Here is a 26,134-nt window from a genome sequence, read left to right as displayed (position 1 = left end):
AATCTAATGAAGCAATCCTAGTTTAGAGTTTGCAGAATCTGCCTCTCCCTCTAAGCTGTTACTGGTGCATTCTGGAAATGGGTAGAAATAAATAACAAAAAAGTACCTTAGCCAATGTATTCAAGTATGATTGGCACTAGAGAAAAAAATTACATAAAGCAAATCCATTTAAAATAAGAAACAAAACTTCTCATTTTTTAGCGATGAAAACGTCTGGCTGGGACTTTACCTTGAAAAATGCTATGGAAGTTATAAAACAGGCTTCTTTTACACTCAACCGTCCTGAGATGGTGATCAAAGCAACGCGCTGCCCCATAAAGCAGCCACGAGCCACACGCGGCTGCTGAAACGTAAATTCACTTAAAATTCCGTTCCTAGCCACACGATCCCTAGACAATTCCATTTCACGTGGTCAAGACGTGTGTGGCCAACAGTTCCCGTGCTGGGCGGTGCGGAAACAGAACACACCCGGCCCGGAGGAAGCTCTACTGGGCAGCACTGCTCTAAGGCTCGGGGTGAACAAGGAGTGAATCAAGTGTCAGGACTCTCTTCTTTGGTACAGTTTAGCCAAGCAAAGTCTGGAGAGCATAACACCACATTCTTTATGTCCAATTATCAACTTCAGCAACATGTTCAGAAGGAGGTCACTTTTGCCAAAGTATTCCAGGGGGTCATCACATTCCCTGAGGCCCCCCCTTCACCCTCTGCTATCAGTAATTAAATGCACACAAATCCAGGCCCAGCATCTGAGTTCACACCCTGGCTTAATATTCAACCCCAGACAGAACACTGAACCTTTCTGTGCCTGTTTCCTCATTTGCAAAATGAGGATAATAACAGGTTGAGGGTTAAATAAGTTAAAATGTGTCGAGAGCTGAGAATGGCACCAGCTGCCGATCGCCCTGCTGGGTACCCTGGGCAGGCTCACTCTGTGCTGTGTGTGCCCTTCACATTTACCTAAGCAGACTCTGGCTGGGGGCTTGCATCAACCCCCGCCCACTACGCGCACGGCCCAGTATGGGGCCCTCGCTCCCCCCACCCTGCCCCACTGGCAATGAGTAAGAGCTGCTGTCATAAGTCACATCCTTCTTTACTGCAATACTGTGTCGTTGTCCTCGTTAATGCCCTCCTTTCGGTAAATGCACTGATTCTGCTCAATGGCCATTCGTCACTGGTCTTACAGGAGAGGCACACAGCATTCCAGCGTCACTTTCATTAACTGCATAGGAATCATGCACCTTTTGCAAGATCTGCAGTTTCAGTTTATAATTGATTGGTATCGCATTTACATTCTACGGTCACACAAAAATCTAAGAATCAGCAGACATCTAACAACAAAGATAGGCAGGGCCGAAGGCAATTGTTAAGTGGGGAGGACGTTGGATAGAGTGCTTGGTTTACCAGAGAATAAATTTTTTAAAAGCTGTACTGCTGGCAGGTCTCCAACCTTAGAACATTAAAACACTTAAAAATATTTGAACGTGCCTACATATATGCGCATCTGTCCTATTTATAAGTTCCCATGCCTCACACGTATAGCAGTGGCACAGCAAAATGAACACTGGCCAAGGAAATCCAGTCTTGTAGCTAAAATTCAGACTCAGCTGGGTGACATCGGTCAAATCATTCAGTGGCTCTGAGCATCAGTTTCTCTACCAATGAAATGGGATCACCACCGACTACAGAGATTTGCTGTAGAGGTGAAATGAGACACAGCAGATCTTGAATAAATGTTGGCTGAACTGGAATCTTTTCTATGGGGCATTTACTCCTAGCCTTGTTTTATTTAAAAAGCAGCACACTCTAAAACCAGAACTCAGGATGCCTCACTCCCTACATCCAACTGAATTATAAACCTGGGAAGAGATCTAAGCCAGTGAATGACATTAAATAAATGATCTGCAAAAACAGAATAATTTCTAACGGGCTTGCAGAAACACCAAGTACACAGGTATGTTCAAAGTATCAGATCCAACACAGTCTGACGTGAGGGTCACACATCTCTGTGCTTGAGAAACCATTTGGTGCCTAGAAATTACTGGAAGCAAAATGTTTGTTTCGCAAATCATTTTTTCTCTCACGCTGCTGCTCTTCTGAAGGCTGCGTTGCCCCGCCCACCGGGGCCCTGCCCTCCTCACCTTCGGATGACACTGCAAGATTGAGAAGAGCACGTTGTGGGCCCGCGGGAAGATGCGCCCATACTCGGGGGGCTTCAGGTGGTCCAAAGGCACGATCAGCAGGACGCCAAAGGCCAGGCCGACGTGGTGCGGGTTGCTAATGGTCCCCTCCCCCTGCCGCAGCAGCGCAGCCAGGACATCCAAGACGGGCCCGACCAGCGCCAGTGCCACGGGCTGCTCCTGACAAGCCTCTCGGGTCTGCAGCTACAGTGCGAGGATCAAGGGACAATAAATGAAGGCAATTCTCCAGAAAAATAGCCCCAAACCCAAAGTGACAGAGGTAAGAATGTCCAGACTCCAAAATGAACCGAGTGGTCACTGGGCAGTTCAAAAAGACAAGGAGACCAGCATTCACCCTCCCAGGGGTGACTTGGCCATCTACTAGGGACTTGGTGGTCTTGGTCCACACCCTCTGAGGGATGCACCTACCATGAAGAGAAGCAATTTCTCATAAAAAGAGTTGATTCAACTACTTTCGCAGAATAAAAACACTTCACATCAGACACACATAACAATATTCTCCCAAAAAGATCATTAGTTCTAAAATGTCTATAATTAAACTTCATTTGTTACATTTTGTAAAGATCAGCTCTAGTTTAAGACATTCAATTATTGTTCTAAAGAATAAAGAGAAGAGACTGAAGATGAGAGGTGACCTGAAGTCTTACCTGGGTACCCTGGACAAGCCCACCTGTGACCGCCCTCCTCACACACCCATCTGTAAACAGCACTCCTGCTGAGACTGTCTGGGGCCTGTCTCTCCCAGTGCTCACCTTTTCTGCGTACCCTGGCTGTGCTAACGCCATGCTATCCCCTTTAGAGTGACCTAAGTGGTTTCTAGCCTGGCGTTTATATTCACGTGGCCCTACTATGCGCTCAGCCAGCACTGACCAGGCACCACCCTGGGCCCTATCCTCCCCTCCCCACCCTCCCCACCCTCTCCCTCCTGATGCTCCCCCCATACACACCTAAGTACAAACGGGCTTCGTCCACTAATGCAGATTCCCAGGAAAACAACAAAGCAACAAAACAAGATCAGAGAAGAAAACAATGTCTAGTCTCTAGATCCTTTTGCCCTGGGAATACGCTAACCCAGGGCAACACTTTCACATAGCACAAGCTAGAATCAGGGCCAACAATGGTGATCAAATAGACACTGCTCTTTTGAACCCAAGTAAACGAATACTGACGCCAGACCTTTCCGAGGGCAGAAAACTGAGACAGTTCCAATCGGAACCAGGTTTTGTTCTAATGAAACGAAAAGTCATGTGACTATGGTGTACGTTCGTTCACAGGTGCCAAAATTTAACATCTGAGTGGGATGAACAACCATCTATCTGCAAGGTTACTATCTAGTCTAAAGCCATTTTTTTTTCTCACTGAATCATCACTTAAGCACACGCACACTCCTACACGTGAATGAATGCACTAAACTGACCACAGAATTTTGTAGACACAGAGAGACCCAGGATTCCTTCTCCTCTCACCGAATTTAACCAGGGGCCTCCTGTAGGCACCATGTTCCTTCCATTACTGCCTGGCTAACGCTTCCTGATGCCCAAGGCCCTTCACACGACATCCACTGACGATACCACATGTGCAGACAGAAGCGCTGTGAGGACACACAGACAGAAAAGCACTGTGCTTACAGCTGTCTTCAGGATGCAACCCCCCAGAAACGCACTCTGCATAATAAGACCAGAATGTAACAGAAGCAGAAGCACCACCCCGTCTGCACGTGAAGGGCGGGGACAGGGGGACACACAACCCAGAGGAACTCACCGTCAGAGCCGTGACCACCTGCGGACACGCGCGCCAGAACAAACTGGCCTTCTCGCCATCGAGTGGGCAGCTCAGGAGCAGCTTGACCAATGTCACAGCCGACAAAACAGCCTAGGGCAAAAGGGAAAACACTTAGCAGCGGGAGGAGACAGCTCTCTCGGGATGCCTTGGGAAGCAGGTTGGTCACTGGTGCTGCGACAGAGCAGAGCCCGTGAGAACCCGCTGTCGGGGCGAGAACGAGACCCAGCTTGGGTCAAGTCCTGCAGGAGGAAATGAACAAGGTGAGCAGATTGTGGCAAAGGAAGGGTCTTCTCCGTAGCATCTCACTAAACCGAATACACAAATGTGCCAGGACAGTGAAACACAAGAGGCCACAGCGATCTAATCAGAGGCCCGTCTCATCAAGGTGCTGTTGAAAGAGGGGGCCGCTGTAACTCACCTGTGCGGGATCCTTCTGTGCTTAGGGATAAAAGGAGGGGCCAGCAGGAGACAGACAACGTGTGACCATTAGACCAGGTGCCATGAGGACAGGTGACGTTTTCAACCATGAGGAGGGAAGGGAAGGGAAGTATCTCAGTGACCCGTGCTGGGCATCTCGCACCATCCACTTCAGCCTCACACCGGCCCTGCCCCCTAAGGCTGCAGACCCCCCACCACAAAATTCTGGCTCCTGCCCTTTGCTCTCATTCCCTCTGCCCAGACACCCCCCACCCTCTCCCTGAGCTCTGCTCCCCCCTCCTGCCCCCCTGCAGGCTGTGTCTCCCCACTGAGGGTCTGCTCGCTGGCCCCCGCCCCAGGCATCCATCTCCTCACACTCACCCACGCTCACGGCGTTGTGCACCCACCACCCTCTCCCTGTCTCCACAGCAACGCCCCCCAGCCCCACCCCAACCCTCTCCACCTCTGAGCTCAGCTCAGTCTCACCTCCTCCATGACTCTCCTCTGACCATCTGATGGGTTGGTCGGTTTGTTTGTTTATTTATTTATGGCCATGCCCCGCGGCATGCGGGATCTTAGTTCCCTGCCCAGGGATCGAACCTGCACCCCTTGCATTGGGAGCACGGAGTCTTAACCACTGGACCACCAGAAAGTTCCCTGACGGGTTTAACTAGAAGTTTATGGTTTGTTTTCCCTGGCTTGCTGAAGGGAAGCCCAGAAGCCTTCTCAAAGCTGGGCCCCATCCTGCGCTGCAGACACGCACAATGAAAACTTCCAGAGGGAGACGGGCGGGTGCCACGGGGATGCGGAGGGGGCGGCAGAGCCGGGCCTCGTGCTCACATAGAGGAGTTGTGAGTTCTCCCTGCTGCCCCCAATCTGCCCTCTCCAGCTCTCCTCCCACCCAAAGCAAAACCCAGCTCCTGGATGCCAGTTATAACCAGGAGTCAAGAAGCCACTCATGAGGCAGAGAAAGCACGGAACCCAAAGGCCTGGGCCGCAACCCTGGCCCAGACAGCAAGCTCCCGGCCCTCCTCCTCCTGGGCGAGCAGGGACAGCCTCCAGGCGATCCAGCGCTCAGGGCTGTTCAGGGGACAAACTCCAGCACATCAGCTCCGTGCAGAGGCTCCCCACACACGCAGGCCGAGTGGGAGTGCAGGGCTTCATCAGCAACTACCAAGCAGACTAGGGGTGAAGGGCCTAAGGGCAGCTCGCCACCCAGAGAGCCTTAAATGGGAGCTGGGCCATGTGACCAAACCAAGTAAAGTATTTCAGCAGTGTGGTGCGAGAGGTCTCACACAATGGATGAGCAGAACTTACCTTTTTTATGCGTCAATATTATGAGTACGTAACATTGAGTACTTTGCATGATAAGAGCACACAGTTGTCATTTGAAAGAGCTCCCCTTTGGAAAACAGGGCCTCCGTGCATTGAGGCCTCAGGCTCCCCCAAAGGCCACAGCTCCCTCCCAAACTCCCTCTGTGCCCACAGTCTCCGTTGGGTTGATCTTGTACGTTTGTTTAGTTTTAGCACTGACACCACATCGCACATAACTTTTCCCATTGAAGCCCATATCATTTACATGCCGCCACCCAAGGGAGAAAGGAGCAACCCACCTGCAGATCTGCCCTCCACATGTTACTGACGTCCAGTCCCTGGAGGATACACTGCAGCGCCATCCGGAAGTCCTCTGTTGTCCCAACCTCTAACATTTGAGTGAACAAGGCTCTCAGATGAGGCTCAATCTCCTCAACTACCTGAACTGGAATCGCAGGATCTGTGAGGAAAACAAAACTGCTGAGATGTGATAGACAAGGAGCAGGTAAAATAAACCATTTCACCATGGTCAAATGGCGTACAGCCACTAAAGGTCAGCATCTCAGGGACATGGAAGAGATCATGGTGCAGGTGAAAACTGCAGGGCACATTCACAACCCGACAGCACCCTCACACCCGGCACCTGTGCCCTGCACGTGGCCTGGAGGAGAGCCCGAGAGGATGAGGAGGATGATGACAGTGACTAGCACTATGGGAGACAGGAGACTGGCATGTCCTTCCTACTCTTTTTCTACTTTTCTTTTATAAAATCAGTAGGGGCACGGGGTGGGGTGGTGCTTTTACACAGATGGGGATGTTGAAGGGATGGAAAGGACCCCAAGCTTATGGAGGCTGCCCGTTGCAGTCACCCAGTTGTTCCCACTTAATGCAGAACAGTCTTCTGCAGTAAACCTGGGGTCCCCAGGCTTCATCAGAGAGCCCAGTTAGGAACTTCAAGGCCCTTTACAATCCGACCCCAGTGTAACTTTCTAGCCCTGTTCCAGCCAGCAGACCATCCACAGTGCAGAAGACCCGCCTACGCCCCCGTCTTTGCTTACTGCAGAGCAGCAATGGGGGCGGGCGGGCGGGCCCAAGGCTTCAAGAGAGAACATCTAGGTCCATGTGTTCCACAAGCTGTAAGATCCTGGATGCAGGACCTCTCCAAGCCTCAATTCCCACATCCATGAAAAGGGCAGAGAGCACCAACTCCTGCGGTTGGCAAATCAAACACTGGAAGGCTGAGCATCAGCACTGCCAGCTCGCCCGCCCTCCCTTCACCCACCTCCCCTGGTGGAGGCCTAGCCTGCCTGCACAGTTCACTGTTCTGGGCATTGCAGAGCCTTTCCTCACCCTGTGACTTGGGTGATTTGTGTGAATGTCTGTTCACTAAACGAGACAGGTCAAAATCAACACCTCATTCATCTCCAGAGGAAGACACAGTTCCACACACATATGAAGCATTTTTAAAAGTGATGGGTTTTTGTAATTGAATTGAGGTAGTCGATTCTCCTGTCAGAGAGCATTTCTTACAGATGCTCATTTTTCTGAGCTGAAACCTACCTGAATCACCCCTGAGCACCCAGATGTCCTCCTTAACCCTCCCTCTTCTGGCCCAAAGCCTATGGCCACTCCTCCCTTGGCCTTTGCTCCAGACCCCTCACCACCCTAGTCCCTTCTCTAGGCCAAGTCCAGCAGCTTAGGTGCCTGAGGCCCGGGACCCTCAGCAACACTCAGGCCTGTGCTCTGGGGGCACACTGGGGTGGCTGGCCTCACCCCCACCACGGCTCTGCCCCCAAGGTCAAAGGTAGCACCAGTCCAGGGACACACAGCTAGGACTCAGGGGCCATGTCCACTCACAGGGGTTGCAGGGATAAAGGGGGACACTGCATTCTGTTTAACAAAGGGGCAGGGGGGTCAGAGCTTCAGACTACCGGGGTCATTTCTTAGGACGTTCATTTAGAATGCTATAACCAGTGTTATGAAAAGGCTGAATTTTAGCCCCCATCAAGAAGGTGACACCATTCCCTAAGAGAGTCGCTGACAGGGTGAGACAGAGCACATGAGACCAAAGCCCTCCAGTCACTCCACAACCAGGGCAGGTCAGAAAGGGAGGCAGCAGAGCACCCTTCAGGCCACAGCACCCCAGCCCCAGTGGCCTCGCTTCCTATAAGGCCCAGAGAATGAACACCTGCATGTGCTGTGAGGGCTGGGCTAGGCTGGCGGACTCCCCAGCCCCACCTCAGAGGATTATCCTAGCTAGCCTCCACCTCAGTAATAACCAAACAAGAAGAAAATAGACCCATGCCAACTGGGAAGAGTGCTACCTTGATGAGATCAAGTTAGGGAAGCAATCTGGCCTGCTAACCTCTGACCTCTGACCTGCTAAGCAGGTAGTGATTCTCCTGCATGAAGACACCAGCTGGGTTTTCTGCCCTGATTAGCCGGCCTGCAAGGGTGACATCCAACTAAAATACTGCAGTGACATCATGGGCCGAGCATCCGTCCAATCAGCACCCACGGCCCCACGATGCCTGGTACCACTCTGAGACCTGGGAGACGACATCCTGCCCTCAAGGAATTGTATGAGATTCCCTATAAATTAAGTCACTTGCAGTTTTGAAAAACTGGCAGATTTTATCTTTCTGAAGTCCATTGATGACGCTGAAGATCTGATACTGAAGGGCCTACAAATAAGGATGAAACTATCTATGTTGACCTCTGGGGCCAGGACAGAAAAAGGCTAAAACAGAGAAGAGTGGTTCAAAACTATAAGCTAGAACAATCTCCAAAATAAGTGAAAAACTAAACTGCAAGACCCCTAGAAGGCTGCTATTGGTGCAAAAAGCAAGGAAACAACTGTGAGAGTAACTACTTACAGATGTCAAGAAGTCAGACACTGGAAACGAACTCCCAGGAGGGAGAGTTTCTCCCAGCTCATCCTATGGTACTTTCTGAAATGCACACCTGCTCCGAAAAGGGGAGGGGCAGCAGCTCACCTGGATGCCACTTAGCGACCTTTCACCAAAAGCTCTACAGCACCTGTCCCCAACCTTTTTGGCACCAGGGACTGGTTTCATGGAAGACAATTTTTCCATGGACGTGGGGGTGGGGGTGGGGGGGGTCCGTGGCCCGGGGTTTGGGACCCCTGCTCTACTGTACAGTGCTGGCTCAAGAGAAAACATCTCACCTGCAAGGACTTTTCTCACAGACTGAAACACAGAGGTAAACACAGACTCCTTCTGGGGATGTAGTTCTGGGGCCAAAAAGAACAGAGTCAAAAACTGCACGGCTGCCTGGAAAGATGGGGTGTCTCCTGCTAGAGCCGGCAACTCCGACAGGATCTGAGAGTAGACAGCCTGGTAGAGGGTGGCGTGGGGCAGCAGCATGTGGTCCGCCCCTCCGGGAACCTCTCTCCCACTGTGCCCCGACTGCAGGGCCACATCAGCCTCCAAGAGCGAGCCAACCGACGAGAGGACAGCGGGCGGGAGGCGGTGGCCCCGGGCCCCGCAGGTGGCGCAGAGCTGCAGCACGGCCCCCGCCTGCTGCACGGCCTCTTGCAACAGCTCAGACAGCTCTTCCAGGGCCTCGTCGTGCTGCTTCTGCTCCTTGACTAAGGGCCCCAGCACTTGGCACAATTTGGTTAAGGACACCAGAAGGAGCTGCTGGCCCAGAGGAGTCTGATTTTCTGACCATTTGCCTGAAGTCGCTTCTGTGCACAGCTGGCACCTCGAGAGGAATGCAAGGATTTTCCCAAAATTGAGCCCCGCGCTGAGCTTTCTCTGGATGAGCACCTGCAGGAGCTGTTCTAAGAACGTCCCCACCACCTGGAGGAATTCCAGCCAAGAGGGGTCATCCACCTCCACAAGAAACCTCCTTCTGGCTTTGAACAAAGAGGTCAGCGTGATCTCAAAGACATCGCTAAGGTACATGACCCTGAGCACCGACTGGGCGTTCTTCCCTCTCTGCAGGGAACCAAGAAGCCGATAGCATGTCATCAAAAACCTGAGGGTCAGTGGGGAGGAGCAAGAGCTGTCCAGCGTGGTGACGGCCACGGAGAGTAACAGGAGAAAACAACGCATGTGGTAGGGGGCCAGGAGGCTGTCCAGCTGTAGAGCAGAAAGAACCTCCAAAAGCCCCAAGATGCTCTCCAACTGCTCTCCTGTCAGCTGAATGGGGGAGTCACCCCTGACCAAGGAGAGTAAGTTTTGGGTGATTTCTCCTCTTGGCTCTACACCTTCAGATCCAACCTTTGCAAATCTGCTTTCCCGGTAATCCTCTTCAAAAAGCCAGGGCAGCTGCTGGCGGAGGAGAGCCGGGTCCCCCTGGGCACCAGCACACAGGATGCCACCGCAGCTCGTGGTCAGGCACAGCAGGAATGCGGAGTGGAGGGACTGCATTTCAGGGAAAAGAGGGCTGTGAAGGACAGCCTTGGATATTTTTTCCAGTGTGATGTCTGGCTCCTCCTCTGCTGAGCTTTCCTGGGCTTTGCTCGTTGGCAAAGTTCTCAGCAGGATACTAGCCAGGTACCGCAGGTCATCTGGACAAAGATAGGATGTTAAAATCGTGAGATTGGACACGACCAAGTGCCAGTGGGCAACGGGGTAGGTGAGTGCACTCACTGTCCCCACCTGGCCGTCCCAGGAAGCCATCATCCCCTGGGTCAGGCTCGCTTTCCCGGAGCCCAGGATGTAGGCAGCATCATGCCTCAGAGCGCAGAGGGCTTCTTCAGACTGGACACTAGTTCGCAGTAAAGTGTTTTTCATTCTCTGCAGGTGGAGCTGCTCCAAGCAGTACTTGCCGAGGGAGTTGGACTGAGCCGTAAACTCCTCTATCTCCTTCCAGTGCTTGGCCTCCATGCCTGGAAGCAGCAGAGGGAGGCTCGAGGGCTCCGGGGCAGTGCCTGCGAGGGCCCCAGGCTCAGAGCGATATGGGCCGCAGCTCAAGCCCAGCACGGTGTCCACCTGGGCCCAGGTGTGGGCGAGCAGGAGCGCAGAGTCACTGACCCTCTGTCGCCAGGGCTCGGGTGCCGAGGGCCGGGGCTCACGGAGGAGGTCCAACAGGGGCTTCACAAGGCCCTGCAGCACCTCATCCATGGTGTGCCGTGTGCGCCTGACCACAGGCAGGGGCGAGCTGCCATCCAGGCTCCGCGCGTGGACCATGACGCAGTGCAGCAGCGAACTCAGCGACAGGGACTTCAGGGCCATGTCCATGTCACCCCGCAAATCAGGCAGGACCAGAGACTGGAACCTCTCCAGCACGAGGGCCCACGAGTCCAGGACCTGGCTCGGGGGCAGCTCTGGGAAGCACTCGCGGAGCACGGCGGCAGGGCCTGCGGCCAGCACAGGCAGCCTCAGCGCCTCGGCTGCAGGGCGACAGATCACCCCCAGCACCTCCTCGAATAGCCGGGGCACCTGCCGGAGCTTGGCATACGTCTGGAAGAGCGTGTGGATCAGCCCCTCCTGGGCTTTCTGGGTCCGCAGCTCTGTGACTTCCGCATCGATCCAAGCTGAGGCCAACAGGTCGTCCAGGTCTGGCTCCAGAATCAAATGATTCAGAGACAGCAGAACCTTGAGGCAGCGGAACCAGGCTGGCACAGGGGCCTGTGGGTGGTTTATCAGCAGCTCGGCCAGATGGCGGTAAAAGTGGAACTGAGTCTCCCCGTGCCGGATCCGGTCAGCGGCAATGTTGTAGAGAGTATTACTGGCCACTGAGTTTAGCAGCTGTTCCACGACCAGGAGTTCCGTGGTCCAATCAGATGTGGACAGGGCTTGCATCTGCTCCTCCTGCAGGTGGGAAATCCTTAAGCAACTGAACAGCCGAGGGAGCACCTTGAAGCAGAGGAGCTGGTTCCCCTCCTTGAGGTAGGAATCCACAAAGAGCTTGTACAGCAAGGCCACAGAGCTGGCCACCACAGCAGCCTGAAGGGATGGTTCACAGTAGCCAGCTTCCATCAGCCTGGCAACCACAGTGCCCAGGGGCGCCAAAAGATTCTTCATGGCCCCCATCTTTGTGTCGCCTTGCTGCTGGTCCAAGAGCTCCTCTTTGTAGGAAGGGAGCAGCTCAGCCTGAAAAGCTCCACCTCGAAGCACAGCCTCAATCTGACTCCTAATGTCCCGGCCCAACGCCGGGCGCAGCTGACCCTGGCCAGCCTGGGTCCACGTGCCCCCCGACAGTAAGTGTCTCAGGACCAGGCAGGGCTGGAGCAGGTGCGTGGTCACCTCCCCAAAGGCGCGTCTCGGGTTGACCTGCTGCTGCTGAATGGAGAGGTAATGGCCAAGGGTCAGGTGAATGACCTCGAACAACTGGGGTATCGCGGCTCCTGGCTGCCTACAGGCCACCCAGCACAGCTGGCTCAGCAGCTCAACTATCAGCTCCTGCCTGGCTGTGTAGATGACAGCGAGGGCGGGCGTCGAGAGGATACCCTGGCAGCAGCCCAGCACAGCACAGATGTTCCTCTGGGATCCCGAAAGAGAGAACTCGGCTACTCTCTCGTTGATGATCTGAGCATTAAGAAAGAAACAAAACTCATCATGACCCTCAACCCACACACACACACAAAATACAACACAATCAGTGAACTCACTCCTTGACATACACACAAAAAATACAACACAATCAGTGAACTCACTTCTAGCCCTCATCTTAATGGGAAAAAAATGCCCAGATTAGCACATCTCAATGAACTTGACATTTCCTTAGCACACCAAAGGAAGGCAGGGTTCCTGTCTTAATTCCTACACACATTCATCTACCAATATAAACTGGGGAAAGCGCTCAGTGCTCTTATAAATCTGCCTCCCCTTTTTAAAGAGCAGAGTTTCATGAGGCTTAAATTCCAAAGATTTCACTTTTTCTTAGATCCTAAACCTGTAATTCAACTTAGATGCTACAGGTAGATGGACAGTGGCCTTGGGTTATGATCCTATGGTCCAAAACACATTTTTATAATCAATCATACTATTTGTATTTAAAAAGCCAAAGCAAAAGGCATTCTTAAAAGAGGAAAGCAACTGTTGCCAGTTACTACTTATTATATAGCAAACCCACAGTCTATTGCTTCCAAAATTCTGAAATTCACAAACACCAGAAATTACGAGGGCTAGGCAGATTCCAAAATTTACTTATAGGCTAAATGACTTGCTCCCAGCCTTATGGCATCTGAGAATCAAATTCGTCCTAGGTGTTATCAATAGCTCAGGGACACAGGTGTGTTTATCTCCATCCAAGTACCTGCTAGCTCTGGAAAAGCTGAAACAAAATATCAAATACTTCAATGCCAGCACACTACTACAGTGATCTCCAAATTTCTCTGATTATGCAACCTTTTCCACATTTATATCTGATAAGATTATAAATTATACATATGCACTACAGTACTAGTATTTATATAATTATAAAGCATACATAAAAATTAAAGTGACTTTTTAGAAAACATATAGAGGTGTAAGATTTTCTTCCCACATTCCCAAAGGACCATTCGGAATAACCCACTTTGGGGACCACTGGTCTATCACTTTAAAAAGTGACACAATTTAGAGCATAATTTCAAGAACCACTAAAGCCTGTAATCAACCATTTAATTCTTCTGTTCCCAGCCTCTACTGCTTTCCTCCTCCTGCCCGCACGCTGGTGTAGGTGAGGCTGTGGGGAAGAGCACAGGCTTTGCCATCAGACAGATGGAGGTTCAAATCCCAGCTCTGCCACTTCTTTGCTGTGTGACTTTCAGCAGGTTACCTGGCCCACGCTCAGTGCTCATTATTTGTGCTTTTTACTGTCGCCAGCTATGCTCGCAGTATTTCAAAATACTCAGTATTGACAGTGAAGGTCGTAATTCTGATGAGACTTCAAAATCACTGAGTCAAAAATCTTCGAGGAAATTCTCATCTAGATTTTGGCCTTTAATCTCCCTCCAGTCCAACAGAAAGGTGAAAAAAAGTCATAAATTAGCATCATTTGCTGGCTACCTTTTCCAATTAAAAAGGTAATTAACCAGTTCATTAAAAAGTTCTAAGCTTTTATTCAATGTTAAATAATATAAAGTGCTTAGCACAGTGTAGCGCATACAACATGCATTCAATAAATACCAGTCATTATCATCACTCTAAAAATATAATTTCTTTCCCCTCCCCTACCTTGAAATTTTCTGCATCTTCATATAATTAACCATAAGACAAATAAGACAAATAAGCCTCCAGCATTAACAGGAAATCAACAGAGATATGTGTAACAGACAGGATCACACAGGAAATTGTTAATTACCTTGATGAGGGAAATCTGAAGGTTAATTGTCTTTCCATTCTTGAGGAGATTCTGTAATTTTCTGCTATGTAGAATGTTATCTATATAGATCCAAAGCCTTTCAACAATGTCTTCCTTCAGTTCAAGTTTTTTCTTATAAAACGCAACCAAAGACTGTCTTGCCCAATCAAGTAATACCTGAATTTGGAAGAAATATACTTTAAAAATAAACGAAGTTCTTTACCAAGAAAGAAAGATGCTGGATGTTTATAGGGACATCCCATGCATAACCAAATACAATTGCCAAGGGAAAAAAAACCCTCCTCTAAAACTCATCTTTGGTAATACTATATTATGTTTTGGTATCTTAAAATATTTATTATTAAAGAATCAATTTAAAAAAACTAACTTTGCCTTCATCTGGGGCCAATAAAAAGTTTCAAGTGAAACCATTTCTTCTAAATAGCTTCTATATTGTAAAAGTTACAAGCACAACAATGATTGCTCAGAACTGCCACAAAAGGAATGACACACAAAAGCAAAAATGCAAAGTCAGAAGACCGGGTTTGTGTGCTGACTTCCTGAGTTACCTGCAGCTTCATTTCTAAACCTATTTACCACATTCAGAACACAGAGAGTCTTTGGCGAAATGATTCACAAGTGCTGTATTAAAAGGAGGGCTGGACATAAATAGTTTCCATTTTTGTGACGTGTTTCCGTATTCATAAACATGAGGAAAGGGGCTGGGGCCGCAGCTCAGGACACCAGAACTGTTAATAACTGCACAATAGTGACAAATGCTAAAAGGAAAAAACTCTCTCTGGAGAAGGAGAGTGGAAACCTTGATCAAATTGCCCGCCACAGCTCCTAGGTGACGGTCAAGCAGACAAAATGATTCCCAGGTGCAGCCAGATTTAGAAACTACTAGCTCTGCTAGTGCTCTACATACTGGACCTCATCATTTCAATGGCTGTAATTCATCTTTGACACATTTTGTGCTGCTTAATACTAGCAAATGAGTGTAAATCCAATTTCATGAGCTCATCACCCAGGTGTCTCCACTGTATTAAAAGTTTTTTCCTAGTTAGATCAGCTTGAGAAATGTTAACAAAGAGCAATGTCTTTCTTGGCTCCTAATCTGTTTCTAACCTATCAGTTTCTAATCTATTTCTCCTCCGTTTATTACAAACGCTAAAGCTTCTCAACTTCCCACCCTTTGATTCATCAAGTTCCAAGGATGTTTAACAAAGCACCAACAAGAACCGCTTATGGAGCATCACTTAGGATTTACAAATGAAGGTGCAACAGACTCAGAACCTAACTTCTGTAACCTAAGTTGGAGTATAAGAGATGTTTCCAAACATAAAATAAATGCCAACTGAGGTTTTGTAACAGAAAAACTTTGTTAATGAAATACCTGGCTACTTACTTTTTCTTACTGATATTACTTCTTAACTTTCTAACCATGTTTCCTTCCCCAACCTTCTCTCTAATGTTTTTAAATTTTAACTAAATGTCAATATGCAATTTACATAAGTGACCATTAGTTTAGGTTGTAAAAATGTAACTTTCACATTAAACTTACTTGTTCTTTATTTGGAAGAACACATTGGTGGGAAATCCAAGAGAAGTGTGCTAGTTTTAGTTTATCTTCCCAGGAAGTTGTCTTACTTTTAAGTTTTAGAGAAATGCCAGAATAAACAGCAGCCATTGCTGCACTTTACCTACAATTTAAAGCAATGGGAAAAAATACATTATATTAATGTCATACTTAGTAGACATGAGAAAATGAACATTATGTACCTTATTGTCTACATAACTTATACTCCTTTAAAAAATTGTTTTTAATAAATAAAACACCCTTGGGCAGAAGTCTATACATAAGATGCTTGAGTCCATGAGTTTTCTGGAGGAAATTCAGACAAAAGCAGACAGAAGATGGATTACACACACATGTGTACAAGTATTCCTGCTGTGATCAAACATCACATCCTCAGAGGTCAGTGCAGAGGAATTCAATGAACAAAACCCAAAGCGTTCAAATTACTTGTGAAAAGATTCATTCACACATGGTTTTAGATTGAAAAAGTTGTTTCTGCAAAAATGTTCTAATACAAGTATGTATTAGAACCTGCTCCACTGAACAATTTTAAAAGATAAATAAGCAGTATTTGGAAATAGTAATATTTCTCCAAGAGGAAAAGAAATATACTATAAACCCAGTCCCAATAGACTTATTTCAGCTGCAACAGTAACTTCATAAATTTACCAATACACACTGCTTCTAAAAATTCTACAGAATATAGTTACACAATTAACAATGTAAAAATACAATACAATAAAATTATGAATAAAGAAGGAATGCAAACATACCAACCACCCATAATCCTATAAAACTGAGGTAAATGTAGCTTTGCGTTTCCTAAAAGTCATGGTAAGGAAACAAATCAGGTTAAGTCATTTTCATTACATAAAAGCAAACAAGTCAATTCCTCAAAGGTGAAAGTTTTTCATGATACTTCATACTGAAATAAAATGATCGTAAATAACAAAATAGGTCCAATGAAATACCGAGAAAAGATCGCAACCCCATGATTCTCATTTAAATACCGCCAAACCAAAACAATTTGCTATCCCGAAAACTGGATCACTGGATTTTTTTTATCTCTAAGGAGTCTGAAATCCTACATACCTACCTTCTGAACTAATTCTCAACAGGGATCTTTACAGGGAATGAGCGAACATCGGAGGAAGGGCAGTTAGGTTCAGCAGGCTACCTTTCCCTACTACAGAGGCCAGAACGGTCAGATGCTGTCAGTCTTCCTACTTGTTAAAATGTCCAATATCCGTTCAACAGCTACTAACTTAATTTCTAAATTCAGCGTTAGACAGCCATCAAAGTACTTAAAAAGTGTCTGCAGAACTGGCTACAAAAACGCCCAGACACCCTCCCGATCAGTCAACCTTGGGCCCTTGGCGCCCGCAGCGATCCACGCCGCAGCCGGCGTGGACAGCCCGGTGCTGGCCGCAAAGCCGCGCTGAACCCCGCGGAACAGAAGGCAGCGAGCAGCCAGGAGCTCGGCGAGAGGCCGCCGGAGGAGCGACCCAGCGCGGGAGCTCACCTGGAGGCACCTGGTCACCTAGCGGGGACCGCGGGCGGGGCGGGGCGGAGGGCCGGCCGGGAGGGGGCTCACCTGCTGGCCGTCCCCAGGTGAGGAACTCACGCAGGCCCCGCCGCGAGGGGCGGGGCGGAGGGCAGTCCCCGGGTCGGGAGCTGCTGTCCCGCCGGCCAGCCCGGGATGGGGCCCGCGAGGGCAGGGACGGCGACAAGCGGTGGAGGGACCGACCCCGGGACCAGCACGTGGACCCCGCGCGCTCCTTCCGCCCGACGCGGGCGGCGCGGCGTGGGGCGGGGCAGGGCGGGGCGGGAGGAAGGAGCGCGGGGCGGGGCGGCGCGCACGCCAGGCATCGCCAGCCGAGAACCGAGGCGCCGCGCCCATTGGCGCAGGCGGTTGCGCGTCGAGGCCCAAGCGGCCCGGCCCAGCCCGCGGCGGCTCCGCGTCAGTCAGTCATGGGGCGGCCGCCCAGAGCCGCCGCGGGGGCGGCGGGGCGCGGGGCGCGGGGGCCCGGCTGAGCCGGCCGCGCAGCGCGAGCCTGCCGCGGAGACGACGGAGGCGGACGCGGGGCGAGCCCGGCGGCGGCGGCGGCTGGGGGAGCGGGAGCCGCCTGGGATGTTCAGTGAGTGCGGGCGGCGGGCGGGCCGAGGGCGCGGGCGGCGGCGCGGCCTAGGCGGTGGGGGCGGGGCGCGCGCGCGGGCGGGCGGGGCGGCACCGCCGGCAGGCCCGGAGCGCGGGCCCGGCCTCTCCCTCATGGAAGGAAGAGGGAAGTGTCTCCGGGCGGGAGTCGGGATGCAACTTGGCACACGGTGGCGGCGAGGACGCGGGCGAGCGCGGCGATGCCTACCTGCAAGGGCGCCCGCGAGGCGGCCGCGCCCCTGACAGCCGAGTGCGGGGCGCGCGCGCTGCGGAGCCCCGAGGCCCCGAGCACCCGAGCGCGGCCGGGGCGGGGAGCCGAGGGTGAGGCGCCGGGTGTCCTGGGGAGCTCGGCGGAAGTGCGGCCCTCCAGACGGCGGTGAGAGCGCCGCGGGCCCGTGCCCACTCCCCCCCCCCCCCAACCGTGGCGGCTGGCTGGAAGCGCTGACCTCTGACCTTGCAGGTGGAGACCTGGGAACCGAGACCCAGCTCGCAGGAATCGGGGGCGCGCGGGCGGGGGCCGTCCACTCCTGGGAGATCCAGCATTGCGGGGTGGGGGGACGCGGTGGCCGCCCTCCGTCTGGGCCCCTGCTCCGCTAGAGAGTGGGAGTAGGAAGAGTTTGGGGGCCCCATCTTTACACGGGGAGAAGCCTTATGTAGTGGATGGGGCTTGGGGACTACATCGGCCTCAGGTGGAAACCATGTAACTATCTGTAACCTTTTACGAGTCTTCGTTTCCTCTTCTGTGAAATGGGGTAATGACTGAGAACTTAAAAGTGGACCTTTTAAAGGATACCCAGAAAAGGGATTTATGTATGGGAAAATGCCGGACGAATAGGAAGTGTTCTGTAAATATTAGTTATCAGCTATTACAATTTCTTTTTTTGGCAGAATACCTTCTAGGTTCCCTGTAGGCCTAAATTTTTTGCGTTAAATGCGAAGCATGCTAACTTCTGATTTTTATGAATTATAAATCTTCACTGCCTTCAAAATCAGTGTTAAACTGGAAAGCCCAAAATTGCCTTCAGCATTTTTTTGTTTTTTGTCATCAACAGTAAATCAGATTAGTGTGTTTTTGGAATAGTTTTGTTTGCTTCTGCATGTGAAAGTAGGTGAAGGCCTCCCTTAACTATTCAATCACTGGTTTTTTGGTTTTACTTTTGTAAATAGATGCCTTTCATAACACCTGTGAAGGACGTCTCTGGAGAAAGGGTTGCTTTTTTCTTTGTTTGTTTTGGTTTTTCATGATTCGTTTTAGCTGGAAGGGAGCCCCAGCAGTGCTCTGTTAAACCAGCATTTCCCAGTGGACAGTGCTAGAAGCTGTCTCCAGCCTGCCTGTGTGACAGACAGCTGCTCAGGTAGTAACTGATCACTCTCTCAACAAGCATTTGGTAAGCTTTCACTGCTGTGTTCCCCCAAGAGAAGCCTTTGAGCAACGAGACACTGTTAAGGGTGAGAGCGCAGACCATGCAGCCAGGTGGCCCGAGCTCCCTTCCTGGCACTGTGGACCCTTGGGCACCTGTCTGACTTATTTGAGCCTCAGCTTTCTCATTAAAAACTGTTCCCTAGTGTATAGGGTTCTTGGGAGGCATAAATGAAATAATGTATGTAAAGCACTTAAAATAGTATCTTACTTGTGATGTACACTCAATAAGTGCTAGATATTAGTAGTGCTGATGTAGGTAACAAGTAGTATCGTGATTTCCGTGATAGAGGTTTGTTCCTGAGTTTGGTGGGTGGAAGGAATCAGGCTCAAGGAAACTTTGTGGAAGAAGAGATGGCCAAGCTGGGCTGTGAAGCATGAGTGGGATTTAGCTAAACCAGGTTGGAATGCCAGTTGGGGGTTCCTTCAGTTAATGGAGGAGCCTTTGACCAAAGTCCCTAAGGTGAGAAGGTGGGGTGGTACCCACAGCAGATCAGAGTAACCTCAAGATGACACAGTGGAGACTTTTTTTTTTATCCTCCACACTGGTGGAGAAAGGAGAAGATTTTTAAACTGAGCACAGATGCCATCAGATTGGCTGTTTGGAAAGATTGTGCCTATAGTGGTGTGGGATTGAAAGTAGGGAAGGCCCAGCCACTTGTCCTGGTAGCTTTGCGTCTGCCTGTGACTCCGAAAGGAAAACGACTGCTTAGCAAAGGCAGGCATTTTTATCCAAATCTGGAAGCTTAGAGAGCATTTTGGAAAGGCACAAAGAAACCGAGAGATCATTTCAGGCAACCTTCTCACTTAAAAAACATCTTCAAGGATGTACTGTATATGCCTGACTATAAGGCAGGATTCCCCCCAAAGTATCCCTCTGAAAAGAGGGTGTCACCACATGTTTAAGTTTCTCCTATTACAGGTACTGTAATTACTCTTTCCAACAAGATGGCATTTGAGAAATATATATTGGACTGAAACAATCTCAGTCAATGTTAGTTTGGGATATTTATACAACCAATATATCAATAGTAAGTGGTAAATAAAAAAAGTTCTGCCCACTTGAATGGGTATCGATGGCTTGAGTTTTCCAGCGAGAGCATCATGTGTGGAATCAAGAAGTGCTCTATCAGAGATGATCTGATAGATGATTTGATAGATGCGAAGGTGATGTTTTCTGGAAGATGGAATTTACTGATTCAGAGTAGCTTAAATGACCACAGACACACTGAAGTTGAAGATGTAGGTGAATAGTTGGAGTAAAATTGTTTCATGAATTAATGTGTTGTCTTATATATTTTAATATATAAATGGAGGTTAATAAATTAAAGATTATAAGCAGACATTTGACTAATTGATCCTCAGTTCTGAAAGTTTTTTTTTTTCAATTTAAGTTAACCAAAAATTTTTCTTTTTTAATTTTGGCACTGCAAGGGTAAAGTTATCTTAGGTTTGAGCTTGCCTTTTATTTGAATGTTTTACAGAATGTAACTGCTGCTCTATCTGCTGAAACAAATTCCCTTTCCCTTCTCATTTTTTAACTTTAAGAAGGTTTAAAGAATGTTGTGTTCTGGCAAGTTTTAGAAAACACACAGAAAACTCCCATTCATGAATCTTTCTTTAGCAGTCAAGTAAGATATGTTTCTGTTAAGATGTATTTAAATATATCTGTATCTTAGTAACCTTACAGTGTTTGATAATAATAAAAAGGTAACTCCATTTTTACTAACAAAATACTAATTTCTGGAGATTTGGCATTTTAGGAATCCAAAGTGTTTTGCACAACTTTGTAAATTGACATTTTTAAGTTAAGATGCTGCTGCTTTAGTTTCACAGAGTAATACCATGCTCTGAAACTGTGTTGTCCAATACAGTAAGCATTGGCCACGTGTGGTTGCTTAAATTTAATTTAATTTAAATTAAAAGTTCACTTCTTCAGTTGCATTAGCCACATTTTAATTGCTAGGTGGCCCCTTATGCCTGGTGGCTACCACACGGAACATTGCAGACCTAGAACATTTCCATCATTGCAGGAAGTCCTATGGGTAGTACTACTCTAGAATAAAAAGGCGATCCTTCTGCTCTGAGACACACACACACAAAGGTTTCAGTGTCATTAAAGCATCAACAAACCCTCACTTGCTGCATTTGAATTCCATCTCAGGGAGAATGAGGAATATAGGAAACCAGATCCCCCTTATTCTGAGAGCACAACATCCTGTTTCTTCTGTCTACAGTGGTTGTAAATGGAGCACACGTGAAAGGGTTTCTTTATGAAGTCACGCACAGTAAACGTAGGTAGCCGTTCTATAAATTGTACGCTACTGTTCCATGTTAACAAAGTTTTGTATAGAAATAATTTTTCTGAGCCCTAAAATAGTATTGAAGTAGGAATCAAATATTTGTGGCTTTCTTGGTTCATAAAAAATCCAGAGAAATCATGCGCCTAAAGTAAACCATCAAGAATTTCAAGCAGAAGCTAGACAACACTCACTTTATTTTTAATGTGAGTTTCAAAGATAAAAGATCTGTTCTAGGAAACTCTCCATCTGGGGAAAGTAAGGAACAGTGACGGCAGGAGTAGGCAGCCTGCATGAGGTGCGGAGAATGGTTTTAAGCATGGAAGTAGCATAGTCAGATTTGTCTTTTTCTCTGGCTGCATTCAGAAGGGTGTTTGAGGTAGACCTAGAGTTGGGAGGATGTTGGAATACTCCAAATGAGAAGTGATTTGTGCTGTCAAATCGCAGCAGTTGAGGATGTGGTAGCACAGTGACTCCAAGGGAGAATCCTGTTTAGAATAAGAGTTGATGGCCACTTAGAAGTGAAGGGGAGGAAGAGAAAAGAATCTTAAGATGATGACTAGTTTTTGTTTGGTTGGTTAGTTTTGTTTGTAGTTTTGTTGTTGTTTCTCTTTTGGTGGATGGTGGCACCATTAAGCTGGCTAGGAAAACTAGGAGAAGGAAGAAATATGGAAGGAAGAGAATTGGAACACATTGAATTTTAGACGTTTGTAGCATCCAGGTAGAGAAGTCTTTTAGACTGGAGCTCAGGAAGGTGATGTAACTAGAGACAGCGTGAGTCTTGTGTCAGTGGTGTAACAACCTAGGGAATGTGAAGGATGGAAGAGGGGAGCTAGAGACCCACTTGCAGGGGAGAAGGTGTGTTCTGCAGTGTAGAAGCTGTGGAAGATAGTGGGGAAAGTGACTTAGATTGGACAAGAGTTGAGGAATCTCAAGTCTTAGCACAGCCCGCTGACATAGGAAAGCAGGGTTGGCTGCCTGGGTAAGGAGATAGGAGCAGGTTGGGGTGGCTGGGGTAGGAAGCTGCAGGGAAAGAAAGTAGTTGACAAGAAAAGACTTCTGGGACTTTATGGAGGTCCCAGCTGATATTAGAGAAAATCAATTTCTAGTGTCATCTATCTGCCTGGCTATATGATTTCTGCTCCATCCCAGACACCTTCTCCACCCCCCCCAAATTAAACCCCCAGTTTCTACATTGTATCCTGAGCCCCGAGCTGTGAGCAGCATTTGTGTGCCATTTACTTCTTAGGACACCATGGGGAAGAGTACAGCTTTTAGTTCAAGTGTATTCATGTAAGTCTGTATCTGACCAAAGCCTGAATATGAAAAGCCGTCCTGATTTTAAAATTATATCATTTATGGCTGAAACCAAGAGTAGTCTGGTTCATTTATTTTTCAGCTGTGATTTTTATTTTCACAAAGCATTTTATCATGATGACTAATGCAGAAGCTTAGGGTTATAGGTGCTACTTAGAATGACCTTTTGATGGATTTTACAGGCACTTAGAATACTGCAGGGAAACAAAAGAGACCGGATATGTGAGTACCTAGTAGGCACTTTACATGCCATCTCACTTAAGAAAAAATACAGAATAATTTTTATCTGTTTTTAAGCATAAATTTATTATTTAAAAAAATACACACAAAGAAAACCAGCAACAACAGAAACACCTAGCTACTGTCAGTATACTCAGTTGGGGAACTGATTTGAGGATAGTGGTGGTGAGTTTGCCTGGATTTGTTTTGAACTCATTCATCCTCAAAGCTGCCACCTTATATCCGAGGGGCGGGGAGACACACTGTATCTGGTATCTCGTGGCATGGGGTAGTGCTTAGCCCATGAAACGTTGGGCTGGGGTTGTCTCTCGAAGCATCCCTCCACCAACCGTACACATTTGAACATAAGCAGGTGGGGTTAGGCTGCAGCAGAGAGTGTTGAGAGGGTGGCTGTAGTTCTCCCTGCACAGTTGTTACTTCGAGGCAGGAAGGTGGTCATGTCCTGATTCTCAGTAGCAGCTTTGTTGTAGTATTAAACAGTAGGCAACTATTCATGAGAAATAGATACATGTTGTATCCAAATCCTCATGTTAATTTCCAGAACTACTAATAATGTGACATGAAAAGAAAGATATGTGATCATCTTTTTAACTTTAAAGTTAAAATATTTTGTCAATTGAAAATTAAGGGAAAACCTGAAATTTTTAACAAAGATGTAATTAGATTGAAACTCAATTTAAATTTAAAAGATTTTATAATTATGGGAAAAGATAAACAGGTAACTTGGAATTGCAGTGTTAGTCTCCTGTCTGAGTCTTTCAAAAGACAGGTCTATTTTAAGGAGGTTTTTAGTTTGTTTGCAGTTTTTTTTTTTCTTTCATGTGTCCATTTATGGATATTAGTATTATGGAAATCAGTCAAGGAGGGGGGGACTGATTGCAGAACTCTTTTCATTAATTTTTTATTTCATTGAAATACGTGTGCACTGGAATCAAGTCCAGGGAGGTCGGTTGGATCATGTCTCTGGTGTTTCAGTTGAGTGTGGCTTTAAAGGAAACTTAATGCTGGCATTCCTGCCCCTCAGATCCTTGGCCCTGCAGTTGGCTCACTGCCCACCCTCAGGCAAGGTCCTTGTCATAAATGGTGGTTTGGAGCGAGAAACTGCTGTTTGGAGCAACTAATTTGGGCAAATTCATTAGAATCAATATTTACAAGCTAGCTTCTAGTAATCCTCCACATGGCCAGTTCATTCTCACTGCTTTCTGTTCACTCTCGCTTTTCCCCTCCTCTTCAGAGGATGTGCATATACATTGTCCTGCCTTGGGGACACTTGTCATTGCAGGATCTGCTCTGTCAATTTTCCCGTGTCTTTCCTGTGCACATCTTTTTTGTGTTAGAGCAGTGACCTCTTACTCCCATCTTATTTGAAACACTAAGGGACACACATTGATACAAGCATGCATTCCAATGGCAGCAATAGATGGACAGTAGGAAATCTGGAAAAGTTTTAGTCTCATCTAAAATACAAGGAAAGTAAAATAAAATACAAGGAATCAGGCTGCTTTGGAAGAGTTTGAAGACTAATATCTCTTGAAGTTAGATTAAAAGCATCTTTAGCAAGTGGTGTAGCACTGCATGGTGGTGGGAATGGGGGTGGGCGTGGTGGATTGACTTGTTCTGACTTTGGTCTACACTGGGAAAGGGCAATTCTGTCACAGTCTCTGTGTGCATTTAATTTTTTTCTCCTTAAATATAACTGAATCAGAATCTCTGGAGCCAAAATTATTTATCACACACTCACAGGAGATTCTTATGTGCAGCCAGGTTAGAAAACAGAGAGAATCACTGATCGAGTCAAACTGATAGAGGAATGCTTCTTAGTAACCATACAGAAACAATATCTGCCTTCATTCATGGACGGATAAATGCTTACAGCAGTGATCCCCACTCTCAAAGTTCAGAATCCTTGTATGAGCAATAGAAAAAAAATCTTAATTAAAAAATAATCTGAGTTATCCAGATGAATGGATAAAGAATATGTGGTACGTATATACAATGGAGTATTACTCAGCCATAAAAAATGAAATTGGGACATTTTTAGAGACATGGATGGACCTAGAGACTGTCATACAGAGTGAAGTGAGAAAGAGAAAAACATATCATATATTAACACATATATGCAGAATAGAAAAAGAGTACAAATCAACCGGTTTGCAAGGCAGAAACAGAGACAGAGATGTAGAGAACAAATGAACAAACATATGGACACCAAGTGGGGAAAGCTAGGAGCAGGGGGATGAATTGGGAGATTGGGATTGCCATATTTACATTACTAATAAGAAAAAAAATCAAATCATACACTTTAAATATATGCAGTTTATTGTATGTCAATTGTATTTCAATAAAAGTTCCTAAAAATAATAATAATAATATGAGTTGTCATACAGTGAAAGACTAACACACCATAACCAACTGAGGCAAATTCCATAGTAAAAGATGGTTCAATATTAGGAAATTTATTAACTTATTTCATTGTATCACTGAATCTCAACTATTTCAGACCCAGCGCCCCTTCTTTTTAACAAATATTTGATACTGTCTTTGATAATCCAGAAATGAAACGTATAGGTAATGTAATCACTCGCTACAGCTGGTTTAAAGTAACATATTTATGTCTTAACATTTTATTTTTGTATATGAATATATGTGTTTTTGTGTGCGCATGTCTCCAACCTTCACTGTTGTATGACTTTTAGGCAATTGAAAAGTCCGTCTTCAGAGTATGCTTCAGAAGAGTTACCATGAGTCAGTTTGGAAGGATTACTTGCAAATGATTTTGAAACAACTTGTTTGCTGCAGTATCTGGGTAAAATTGTTGCTTGGTTATTCACCACATATTGTACACTGAAAGAAATTGCAATGGATAAAAATTAGATACAGATAAACTTTTTAATACTTAAAGAAAAATATAAATAACAGGTTTTTGGAATGGGGGGAATTGTAAATCTTAAAAATGAATGGAGGAAATCACAAAGAAGGCCAGTGCATGTAATTGAAACTGAAAACTTAAACACATCCAGATAAATTGTCAAAAACACATCTTCCAGGGAAACTGAGACGAAGCAAGAGAGTAGCACAGACATATATATACTACCAACTGTAGAACAGTCAGTGGGAAGTTGTTGTATAACAAAGGGAGTCCAACTCGAGGAT

General features: G+C 47.4%; 2 protein-coding genes across 11 annotated transcripts in view; one reads left to right on the top strand and one right to left on the bottom strand.

Annotated features, from left to right (window-relative positions):
* Positions 1-17,636, bottom strand: part of URB2 (URB2 ribosome biogenesis homolog) — a 23,592-nt gene extending 5,956 nt beyond the window's left edge. Inside the window, exons 1-9 of one of the 5 annotated variants that reach the window (XM_057734812.1) lie at positions 17,144-17,633; positions 16,323-16,371; positions 15,535-15,673; positions 13,971-14,147; positions 8,899-12,211; positions 6,011-6,171; positions 4,399-4,413; positions 3,960-4,070; positions 2,139-2,381 (exon numbers count right to left, since the gene is read on the bottom strand). In XM_057734812.1, coding sequence (XP_057590795.1) covers positions 2,139-2,381; positions 3,960-4,070; positions 4,399-4,413; positions 6,011-6,171; positions 8,899-12,211; positions 13,971-14,147; positions 15,535-15,660 — 4,146 coding nt within the window. In that variant the 5' untranslated portion in view covers positions 15,661-15,673; positions 16,323-16,371; positions 17,144-17,633. Of the gene's footprint in view, positions 1-2,138; positions 2,382-3,959; positions 4,071-4,398; positions 4,414-6,010; positions 6,172-8,898; positions 12,212-13,970; positions 14,148-15,534; positions 15,674-16,322; positions 16,372-17,071 lie in introns of all 5 variants that reach the window. The other 4 variants (XR_009053705.1, XM_057734811.1, XM_057734810.1 and 1 more) reach the window with 4 other exon arrangements.
* The window catches only part of TAF5L (TATA-box binding protein associated factor 5 like), a 27,106-nt gene continuing 18,436 nt past the window's right edge, over positions 17,465-26,134 (top strand). Inside the window, exons 1-2 of one of the 6 annotated variants that reach the window (XM_057734814.1) lie at positions 17,465-17,687; positions 25,678-25,787. In XM_057734814.1, the coding sequence (XP_057590797.1) occupies positions 25,704-25,787 (84 nt within the window). In that variant the 5' untranslated portion in view covers positions 17,465-17,687; positions 25,678-25,703. Of the gene's footprint in view, positions 17,688-17,796; positions 18,165-25,677; positions 25,788-26,134 lie in introns of those variants that run through there. The other 5 variants (XM_057734816.1, XM_057734815.1, XM_057734817.1 and 2 more) reach the window with 5 other exon arrangements.

This window comes from Hippopotamus amphibius, chromosome 5, assembly GCF_030028045.1.
Source record: "Hippopotamus amphibius kiboko isolate mHipAmp2 chromosome 5, mHipAmp2.hap2, whole genome shotgun sequence".
Lineage (NCBI taxonomy): Eukaryota > Metazoa > Chordata > Mammalia > Artiodactyla > Hippopotamidae > Hippopotamus > Hippopotamus amphibius.
The sequence above is the reverse complement of the archived record's forward strand: the minus strand, read 5'-3'. Positions and strand labels throughout refer to the sequence as shown.